The sequence below is a fragment of the Hypanus sabinus genome, unplaced genomic scaffold (genome assembly GCF_030144855.1).
Source record: "Hypanus sabinus isolate sHypSab1 unplaced genomic scaffold, sHypSab1.hap1 scaffold_395, whole genome shotgun sequence".
Lineage (NCBI taxonomy): Eukaryota > Metazoa > Chordata > Chondrichthyes > Myliobatiformes > Dasyatidae > Hypanus > Hypanus sabinus.
In genome coordinates, this window is record NW_026781281.1 from 8,993 (window position 1) to 20,897 (window position 11,905).

The 11,905-nt window shown below is 50.7% G+C and overlaps 1 protein-coding gene across 1 annotated transcript; it reads right to left on the reverse strand.

Annotated features, from left to right (window-relative positions):
- Positions 1-1,866: 1,866 nt before the first annotated feature.
- LOC132388737 (killer cell lectin-like receptor subfamily G member 1) lies at positions 1,867-8,211 on the reverse strand. The gene is made up of 5 exons (XM_059961126.1): positions 8,145-8,211; positions 6,075-6,191; positions 3,103-3,245; positions 2,335-2,399; positions 1,867-2,014 (listed from the first exon to the last, which is right to left on the reverse strand). Exons 1-5 carry the CDS (start codon positions 8,209-8,211, stop codon positions 1,867-1,869), a joined length of 540 nt encoding a protein of 179 aa, XP_059817109.1.
- Between the last annotated feature and the right edge of the window lie 3,694 nt (positions 8,212-11,905).

Genomic DNA, 11,905 nt, shown 5'->3' on the forward strand with positions numbered 1-11,905 from the left:
ACAGTCCCATCAGACTCTGTTCTATTCATCGTTTTCGATGGTGTCCAGCTTCTCATGCGTCTTTAATTCCCTTCATTCCAATGTGGTTCTGATACCCGTGACTTATGCTTCTGCATCTCAGAGTGAAGTGTGAGTCCAATCATACGTTTTCAGTTAAGGGACTTCTAGCTGTTCACCCTCACACTTGAGAATCCTGACTCACTACCTGGGACAGGACTACCGTAACTTTCCTCTGTTAGGTGGTCCTCCGCCCACACCCTGCCAGTATCCAAAAGTGAATTATCTGTTTTTCAGGGGGATAGCCACAGGGGTATTATGCACTGGCTCCTTAACCGCTGACCCCTTCCTGGCTGTCACCCAGTTTCCTCGGCCCTGCCCTCCATCGAGGACAATTTGAGGAGGGACCTCATCCATTACTGAGGATCCTCACCTCCCGGGAAATGCCCTGTCATCATTCCTACCATTCGGGAGGAGGTACAGGAGCCTGACATCCCGCAGTCAACCATTTAAACCAAGTTACTTCCCTTCCACCATCAGATTACTAAACGCTTCCTGAATCCATGAGCACTCTCGATATTCCCCTATTTGTTGTATTTATTTGTTTTTGGAACTTACATTAAATTTACATCTTTGCGCAGTACTGATTGTACAAATGATCAACTCTCGGGTGTTATCAGTCTCAGACAATAAATCAGTTGGTGATTCCGGTGGCAAACACGCGAAGATAGACAGGACATGTACAGGATTCACTGAGTACATGATTCGGGAGGTCACAGTGCAGTTGTACAAGACATCGGCGAGGACAAACTTGGAGTACTGTGTTCGGTTCTGGTCGCCCTGTTGTAGGAAAGATGAGCTGGAAAGAGTGCAGAGGGAGATTTACGAGGATGTTGCCCGGATTCGAGTGGCTGAGTTGTGGAGACCGGACTGGCGTGAGGGGTTTATTCTTTGGGGTGCACGTGTGACACTATAGATGTGTAGAAAACCCCGGGGGCATAGATAGAGTGAATGCGCACAGTCCTTTACCCCAGGGTGGGGAATCTACGATCCAGAGTGAGGTGAGGGTGGGAGGAGAGGAGGGAGAGGGATAACAGAGAAGGAGGGGTGAAGAAAGCTTCAGGGGAAGAATAGGATGGAAGAGATTGCTGGAAGGATTACTTGATAGAGGTCGACACGATTATGAGAGGTATAGATGTTGCCTGGTTTGGAGAACAATTCATATGAAGCAAGGTTAGCAGAGCTGGGACCTTTCTGTTTGGAGCGTAAAAGAATGAGAGGGGACTTGATAGAGGACTACAAGTTTCTGAGAGGCATCGACAGGGTGGATAGTCAGTACCTGATTCCCAGTGTGCCAACAGCGAACACCAGAGGGCATATGTACAAAATTAAGGGATGGAAGTTTAGGGGAGACATGAGGGGTAGGTTTTTTTACACAGAGGGTTTGAGTGCCCGGAATGACTTGCCAGGGATGGTGGTGGAGTCTAACACATTAGGGGAATTTAGGAGCCTCGTGGACAGGTACATGGATGAAAAAAATAGTGGGTTATGGGGTAGTGTGGGTTTAGTAATTTTATTAAGGATCAAAAGGGTCGGCTCAACATAAAGGGCTGAAGGGCCTGTACTGTGCTGTATTGTTCTATGGTTTAATGGTTCTATGTTCTTTGGTTCTATTGAAAGGCGATTGATGGGGAAAGAGGAATGTAGGAGAGTGTTGGGTGGAAGGGGAACCGAGTTGTGGAGGAGCATGGCTGGAGAAGTGACAGCGTGGGTGAAGCGGGTATGTGCGGATGAGGTGGATAAGAGTGGGGAAGAGAGACGGTGGAGGAAAGCGGATTGTTATGTGATTCAAGTTGGCCCCGGCCAGTCTTAGCAGAGATCCTTGTCCAAATATGGACGCTTCTCGCAGATGAAACGGTGTTGACGATTGCAAAGTTCCTTCCGTTCGTGCGAGTCGCAGTTAACGCAGAAGGACGCTTCCATGTAATCCCTGTACATAAGGCTAGAAGCCACTTCCCTATCAAAGAAGGATAAACAATTTCAACAGGATCGAAATAGTTCCTGGGGGACGCCCGAGACCATCACTAAACTCGTCCCACCGCATCGCCCTTTCCAAAAAAAAAACCCGTGTCCGTCCTTAAATTAATCCCCCTGACCCACTTTATCCTCACAGACTGTATCATTCCCCAAGCTGATGTCACAACTCCACACTCTCCTCCACAGCCCTGTGTCAGAATCTAATCTACGTTCGTTACCCCTTCGCTTCCCAGAGCCCTGGTGTGTCTCCAAACTAACCGTACTGAATCAGTCCCAATCCAGGAACAATCCGAATCTCACCCGTTTTCGCATCTTCCAATCCAGTATGTTCTGAATGGATGGACGACGGCGTTGGACACAACATTCTGAGGAATTAAGCTTCGTCAATTAATGTTAAGAAGGAGACTCTCACAATGTCTGAATCCAGAAAACTGGAATGGGATGGACGAGAATCTGGAAACTTCACTCTGTATCTGACCCCAGGATAGTGTGAAGGGTCGGTGAGGAGGGAGCTTCACTCTGTGACAGACCCGGAAGTCTGTGGAGGGTCGGTGCGGAATGAGCTTCACTTTGTATTTGACGCAGGGTTAGCGAGATGGGACGGTGTGGAGAGAGTTTTACTCTGCGTCTGAACCGCAGAGTGCGTGATGGGATTGGGCGGAGCCGGCTTTATTTTGTCTGACCCCGGGAGTGCATCATGGGAAGCTGTGGTGGGAGCTTCAATCTCTCTCAGAACATTGGAATGTGTGAAAGTAGCTTCGCTATGCGTCTCACCACGGGAGTCGCTGATACGCCAGCGTGGACGGTGCTTGATAGTGTGTCACTGGACGCTGTGGAGGGAGATTCTCTCTTTGTCTAAACGCGGGAGTGTGTGATGGGGCGGTGTCGAGGGAGATTCTCTCTGTGTCTGACCCCGGGAGTGTGTGATGGGACGGGGTGGAGGGAGATTCTCTCTGTGTCGGACCCCGGGAGGGTGCGTGTGGAATGTGTGGAGGCAGATTCTCTCAGTCTCTGACCCCGAGAGTTTCTGATGGTTTTAACTATCTCCTCTCTCGATGTGACAATTACCTCCTCTTGTTCTGAATTTATTTTCAGCAGCCATGCATCAAAGTTGGAACAACGTTCCTTCGCTTCATCGTAAGATGTTTCCAACGTGGACATGAAATAACACCGGTCTTCATTTCTGATCCAGTCATGGGAACACGTTTGATCTGCAAATCAGCAACAAGAAAAAGTGAATAACCCCCCATACCGCCCTTTCACACACTCACGGGTTCGCACACACAGTGTATCTGCCTCCATATCATCCCATCAGACTCCCAGGGTCAGACAGAAAGTGAATCTCCGTCCACACCATCCCATCACACTCTCCCGGGGTCAGACACAGAGAGAATCTCCCTCCACACCGTCCCATCACACATCCACGGGGTCAGATACAGAGCGAATCTCCCTCCACAACATCCCACCAGACACTCCCGGGGTCAGACACAGAGTGAAGATCCCTCCACACCGTCCCATCACACACTCCCGGGGACAGACTCAGAGTGAATCTCCCTCCTCACCGTCACATCACACATTCCCGGGGTCAGACACAGAGCGAAGATCCCTCCAAACTGTCCCATCACACACTCCCGGGGTCAGACATAGAGTGAATCTCCCTAATCACCGTCCCATCACACATTCCCGGGGACAGACACAGAGTGAATCTCCCTCCACACCTAACCAAAACAAACTCCCGGAGTCAGACTGAGAGTGAATCTCCCTCCACACCGTCCCATCACACACTCCCGGGGTCAGACACAGAGTGAATATCCCTCCACACCGTCCCATCACACATTCCCGGGGTCAGACACAGAGTGAATATCCCTCCACACCGTCCCATCACAAATTCCCGGGGTGAGACACAGAGCGAATCTCCCTCCACACCGTCCCATCACACACTCCCGGGGACAGACTCAGAGTGAATCTCCCTCCTCACCGTCCCATCACACTTTCCCGGAGTCAGACTGAGAGTGAATCTCCCTCCACACCGTCCCTTCACAGACTCCCGGTTTCAGACAGAGAGTGAATCTCCCTCCACACCAGCACATCACACACTCCCGGCGTCAGACGCAGATTGAGTCTCCCTCCACACCGTCCCATCACGCACTCCCGTGGTCAGACACAGAGTGAATCTTCCTCCGCAACATCCTATGACGCACACCCTATTCAGACACAGAGTGAATCTCCCTCCACACCGCCTCATCACATACTCCCTCGATCAGAGAAGACAATTTGGATCCCTCTCTGAAATGTCCCGTCACGACCCATGTCTTCTCACACAAAGCGAAGTTAGCCCACAGCATCCCATGACACAGACACGGGGTCAGACCCCCTCCAAAATATCCGATCACACAATCCGGTATAACGTAGAATGAACGTCCCTCTTCACTGTCCCATCGCACAATCCCGTTTTCAGACACAGAGTGAATCCAATTCCGCAACTTCCCGTCACACAGTCACTGGGTCAAACACAGTGCGGATCATCCTACATACCACCTCCACACACCATCCCGATGTCAAACACAGAGCGGATCATCCTCCATGCCACCTCTACACACACACTCCCGATGTCAAACACAGTGCGGATCATCCTACATACCACCTCCACACACACTCCCGTTGTCAAACACAGAGCGGATCATCCTCCATACCACCTCCACACACACTCCCGTTGTCAAACACAGAGCGGATCATCCTCCATACCACCTCTACACACCATCCCGATGTCAAACACAGAGCGGATCATCCTACATACCACCTCCACACACACTCCCGTTGTCAAACACAGAGCGGATCATCCTCCATACCACCTCTACACACCATCCCGATGTCAAACACAGAGCGGATCGTCCTCCATACCACCTCCACACACCATCCCGATGTCAAACACAGAGCGGATCATCCTACATACCACCTCCACACACACTCATTATGGCAAACACAGAGAGACGCTTCCTCTCTCCATGCCTGCCCTGTGATGAGGAGCGGGTGAAAGAGGGAGATGATGCCTCACCTCTAGTGCTGGTCAACAATTCACAGATTTGAGCCTTGGTTTTGTTGACAGATCTGTACTTCGTTTCCATCTCAGTGAACAGGTGACGGAGATCGCTTTGCATTCGTTTAAGAGACTGAAGAATCTGCGATACTGAGAGAGACGGTGATGAAGGTTTAGCGTTTACAATGACACGTGAGTCAGCATCGCGCTACTGAACGGGTCACAGAGAGTGTGGTGTCAGTGTCACGGTGAAGGGTGTCACTGTAATAGATGCCCTGGTGGCACAGACAGAGGCTTCGGAGACGCCGTGAGAGGCGTGTCTGTGTGAGAGGGTCACGCTCACGTGTGTGTCGCTGTCGGGGACAGCACTCAGTCGGTGCCATTGTGAATTCAGGTGTCTTTATCACCTTCAGGATTTTGCTGTGTCCGGGTGAGGTGTGGATAATTGCCTCAGTGAGCGGTGCATCGTTGATATGTTGAGGGGCGATACTGTTGCGGGAAGGGGTGTTACAGTGATTCTGAGTCTTTGTCGCGATGCGGTGCGGGGACGATCACGTTGTCGAGCGTGAAGGTGTCACGGTGAAGAGTGTGTCGGTGTCATTGTGTGGTGTGTTTCGGTGTCGCCTTGAGAAGATTTTTCGTAACACGGTCAGGGGCATGTCGATGTCAGTGGGGTGGGGGGGACATTGTTGTCACTGTGAGCGCCATGTTTGTGTCAGGGCGATGTTTGTGTCCGTGTCGCGATTGAGAGTGTATTTATGTCACGTTGAAGGTCGAGACCGTGCTACGGTGACAGCATTGCTGATGTTACGGTGAATGGCGTGTCGGTGTCAGGAAGATTCTTGATTGTGTTACAGTAAAGGTCGTGACCGTGTTGTGCTGAGGGGTTTTCGTCGGTGTTATGGTAAGCGGCGTGTCGGTGTCACTGGTGTGTTTTACAATAACAATTCATTCCTCTCTATTTGTTTATGGTCTGACTCCACTCGGAGACCGTTCCACTCACCATGAACCGGGATTCCGACCACAATCACGATGAGGGCGGCCGCAACGATGCAGAGTAGACAGATCTGACGGTACCGTCTATTTCCGATTTTCTGTTTCGGCTCCTGTTCATGTGCAGCTGTAGGGAGACAATATGACTATAACGCCGTAAGATATGGGAGCACTCGGCCAAGATACAAACCATTCGGCCCATCGTGTCTACTCCGTCATACAGTCATGGCCTAATTCAATTCGTCCAGTCTTTCCCGTTCCCCTGCCTTCTCCCCATGCCCTTTGAATCATGGACCTATCTGCCACTGCTTTAAATGTACTCAGTGAATCGGCCTCCACAGCCGCTCGTGGCAACAATTTCCACAGCTTTACCACCGTCTGACTACAGTAATTTCTCTGCATCTCCGTTCTAAACGGACATCTTTCATCCTGAATTTGTGTCCCCTTGTCCTAGACTACCCTACCATGGGAAATAACTGCCATATCTAATCTGTTCAGGACTTTTAACATTCGGAATGTTTCCACGAGCTTCCCCCTCATTCTCCTGAACTGCAGATGTACCTCATACGGTTACCCTTTCATTCCTGGAATCATTCTCGTGAATCTCTCTGAACTTTGGGTAATGTCAGAATATCATTTTAAAAATAAGGAGCACAGAACGGCACTCAATACTCCAAGGGTGGTGTCACGAGTGTCTTATGGAGCCCCAGCATCACATCACTGCTCTTATACTCTATAACTCGAGAAATGATTGCAGACATTTCATTCCGCTTCTGCATCACCGACTCAACTTGGAGGATAACCTGTAGGGTATCTTGCACAAGGATTGATTTGCCTCATTCCTGCCGGACATTTTCCTGAGAACAAGTGTTACCAATTAATGCTTCTATTTTCCTGCCAGATAGCTTCATAATTCCCCTTACTCCAATTAAACACTTTCCTAACGTGTCTGTCACTATCCCTCTCCAATTCTATTTTAAGGGAAATAGAATTGTGGACTTCTACCCGAATATCCGTCTGATCCTCCACACTGCGAAGAGAGTAACCATTATCGGAGTGATTATGGGGTTTAGAGACGAAAGGACACTCAAAGCTGTGGCGCATGTTGACTCTGTCATTGAGAGGGCACTCGGTACATTGACAATCATCAACCGTGAAATTGAATTCAATAACCGAGAGGTAATGTTACAGCTGTATAGTAACCGGATCAGGCACCACTTGTATTGTCCAGCGATTAAAATACTATTACCTAGTTTTTTGAAACTTCCGTAAGCTTTTCTGTTCTTCTTGACGAGATCTTGAACAGCCTTTGAACACCACGGTTCCTGTACCCTGTCATAATTCCCCTGTCTCTTTGGAACGTACCTATGCAGAATGCCCCGTAAAGAACCCCTGAACATTTGCCACATTCCTGCCGTACATATCCTTTGGAACAACTGTTACTAAATAATGCTTCCAAATTTCCGCCAGGCAGCTTCATATTTCACCTTACTGCAAGTAAAGCTTTTCTAACGTGTCCGTCCCTATTCCTCAACAATGGTATGGTAAATGAGATAGAATTGTGATCACTTCATCCAAAATACTCTCCCACTGAGAGAGGTGACATCACACACTACAGGGTTCAGACACGGAGTGAAGCTCCCTCCAAACCGTCCCATCACACACTCCCGGTGTCAGACACAGAGTGAATCTCCCTGAAAACCGTTACATCACACACTCCCGGGGTCAAACACAGAGTGAATCTCCCTCCAAACCGTCACATCACACACTCCCGGGGTCAGACACAGAGTGAATCTCCCTCCAAACCGTCCCATCACACACTCCCGGTGTCAGACATAGAGTGAGACTCCCTCCACACCGTCCCATCACACGCACCCGGTGTCAGACATAAGGTGAGGCTCCCTCCACAATCCCATCACTTACTCCCCGGTGCAGGCACAGAGTGAATCTCCTTGCACATCGCCCATCAGACGGTCCTGCGGTCAGACACAGAGTGAATCTCCCTCCACACCGTCCCATAACACTCTTCCCTGGTTATAAAGGGATTGAAAATCCTTCCCTCCTTCTCTGTCCTACTCACCTCTCGATGGAGACGGTGAGTCCGGTTTTACGATCTGCATTTTCATGTAAATCTCGCTGTCGTCCATCCTGTCGAGGATCCCGTCTCTGAGCTCAGCGAGACAAACAAACACCAGATGAGCAACTGATAAAGAGAGGAGCCGACAGCCGGGGGAGGAATTGCTGGAGGAGAGGGAGTTTGTGAGAGGAGGAGGTCTGGAGAGATGAAAGTTGCGGGGGCAGGGATGTAGTGAGAGTGGGGAGAAACAGAGGGAAGGTTAAGGTTTGGCGGAAAGAGAATCGTGAGTGACCGGAGTCAGAAAGGGGTATCACTGAAAGAAAGGGTGGTCAAGTAGTGGAAGAGAATGGAGAGAGAGGGGTAGAAATGGAAAGGGTGGATTGTTGGAGGGTGTCAATTTGGCTTCTATATCCAGCTCTCACTTTTTTTCTTCTATTCCCTCTCTCGGGCGGATAAGTTACCTTTACTGTCCGAGTGGTTTACAACCAACACCCCATCGCCTACTGCAACATTCTGTTTATTCAGGCCCTCTGTGCTCCAGGAACCACGGACCCGGGACAAACCAGAAACACCCAACGAAGTAACCGAGCCACCGAGACTAGCAACAGATTGTCCTTTTCACACCGTGTAGAACTTATCAAAGAATGCGTATATTTAGATATTGAAGTTTACAAAAAACTAACACACGCTGAGCGGTGTTTGAGGTTTGACTCTCTTCACCCATTGGAGCATAGGCTGGGGGTTGTCAGTATTTTAGAGAAGTATTGAAAGCGTGCGGCGAAACTGACTGGGCCGTCATACAGACAGCAAAAAATAAAATAAAAATAGCAGTGGCGTCAGCACAGCAGATGAAGTTCAGCAGCTCCCTCAAAAAAACATCTATCACTTTGGGTCTGTCACATTCACTCTCTAAGTCCCTCATCAGCACTCACTATACCCCTAGTTAACTCCCATGAAGTCCTCTAACCCGCATCAATTTTCGCTCCTCTCACCAGCTCTCTCCTCCTTCTTCTACTCCCTGTCTCTCCTCTGTCTTTCAATCTCACTGCCCTCCTCACGAAGCCTTCTCTTTCCGTCTCCCCACCCTCTGTACCGCACTTTCTCTCTTCCACTTTCTCCCGCTCAGAGTGGAAGTTCACTGTACTGTTTCCATTAAAGGCGCCGCTCACTGGACAGTAGGGATTAGTTACATCCTTGACACTAAGAAAGGGGGGAGGTGAAACGAAATGGGGGTGAAGGTAGTGAATAAAGGGGTGTTTTCCCGGGATGACCTGTGCAGTAGCGGCTTTGTGTGTGTCTGGATGAAGGAGAGAGAGAGAGAGAGAGAGAGAGAGAGAGAGAGAGAGAGAGAGAGAGAGAGAGAGATACGGAGTGTAGATCACTTCACACTGTCCCGTCACACAAATCGGGGTCAGACACAGAATGAATCTCCCTCCACTCGTCAGCACACTCTCCCGCGGACAGATACGGAAGTGAAGCTCCCTCCACACCGTTCCATCACACACACCCAGGATCAGATACAGATCAAACAACACTAAACATCGTCCCAGCATACACTCCTCAGGAGAGACAGAGAGAGAGGGGTGCTGAGTTTGCGGTCCATGGGAGAAAGGGATGAGAAGACACACGACCGACTGGTACTTAAAGAGACTGAGAGAAACTGAGAACAGAGAGAACGATATCCAGTTTAAGAGTGCAGAATTAATGTATTGGTCCCCGCGAGTGTGTGATGGGACGGTGCGGAGGGAGGTTCGCTCTGTGTCTGACCCCGGGAATGTGTGATGGAACGGTGGGGAGCGAGACTCACTCAGTGTCTGACCCCGGGAGTATGTGATGGGACGGTGTAGAGGGAGATTAACTTTTATCTAACCCCTAGAGTGTATGAGATTTGACGGTGAGGGGGGAGCTGCTCCCTGTGTCTAACTCAGGGAGTGTGTTACAGGACGGTGTGGAGGGAGATTCCCTCTGGGTCTGACCCCGGGAGAGTGTGGATTAGACGGAGTGCAGGGAGGTTCACTCTGTTTATGATCCCAGGAGTGTGTGATGGGACGCCTTGGAGTAACAGACAGACACCGAGATAATGTGTCTCTTACTCCGGAGGCATTAAATGAGATGGACTGGAGGGAGAGTCACTCTGGTGTGGATATATCACACATCTCTGTTCCTCTTTTAATCAGGGGTAGAACAATATTGCTTCACCCCATCGTCTGTTCTGAAAAATAGTGACAGTAAACCGTGAGTGTGACTTCACAGCGTCAATTACATCCGGGGTATTCAGATACAGAATGGGAATCCTTTCACACATGCCCATCACGCATTCCAGTCTTCAGGTCAAAGGTCCCGCTAATATGCCCAATCACACTGACTCGACGAGTAAGAGACAGTTAAGCTCCCCCTGCACTGTCCCATTAAATAATCCTTTTGGCAGACATACAGAGAGGTTCCTAACACATTCTCCCAAAACACATTTCCGGATCAGACATAGTCAAGAACCGAAAAAAAACTGTCCCAGCACAGAGTAAAGATGCCTACACACTGCCCCATCACACCCTCCCGGAGTCAGACAGAGTGAATCTCCCTCCACACCGTCCCATCACACACACCTGGGGTCAGACACAGAGGGAATCTCCCTCCACACCGTCCCATCACACAAACCCGGGGTCAGACACAGAGTGAATCTCCCTCCACACCGTCCCATCACACACTCCCGGAGTCAGACACAGAGTGAATCTCCCTCCACTCCGTCCGATCACACACTCCCGTGGTCAGACACAGAGTGAAACTCCCTCCACACCGTCCCATCGCACACTCCCGGGGTCAGACACAGAATGAATCTCCCTCCACACCGTCCCATCACACACTCCCGGGGTCAGTCACAGAGTGAATCTCCCTCCCCACCGTCCCATCACACACTCCCGGGGTCAGTCACAGAGTGAATCTCCCTCCACACCGTCCCATCACACACTCCCGGGGTCAGTCACAGAGCGAATCTCCCTCCACTCCGTCCCATCACACACTCCCGGAGTCAGACACAGAGTGAATCTCCCTCCACTCCGTCCGATCACACACTCCCGTGGTCAGACACAGAGTGAAACTCCCTCCACACCGTCCCATCGCACACTCCCGGGGTCAGACACAGAATGAATCTCCCTCCACACCGTCCCATCACACACTCCCGGGGTCAGTCACAGAGTGAATCTCCCTCCCCACCGTCCCATCACACACTCCCGGGGTCAGTCACAGAGTGAATCTCCCTCCACACCGTCCCATCACACACTCCCGGGGTCAGTCACAGAGCGAATCTCCCTCCACTCCGTCCCATCACACACTCCCGGAGTCAGACACAGAGTGAATCTCCCTCCACTCCGTCCGATCACACACTCCCGTGGTCAGACACAGAGTGAAACTCCCTCCACACCGTCCCATCGCACACTCCCGGGGTCAGACACAGAGTGAATCTCCCTCCCCACCGTCCCATCACACACTCCTGGGGTCAGTCACAGAGTGAATCTCCCTCCACACCGTCCCATCACACACTCCCGGGGTTAGTCACAGAGCGAATCTCCCTCCACACCGACCCGTCGTACACACTCTCGCGGTCAGAGTTAATCTCCCTCTACACCGTCCCATCACTCACTCCCGGGGTCAGACACGGAGTGATTCTCCCTCCAAAACCGTCCCATCACACACTCCTGGCGTCAGACACAGAATGATTCTCCATCCATGCCGTCCCATCGCAGAATCCCGGGGTCAGTCACAAAGTG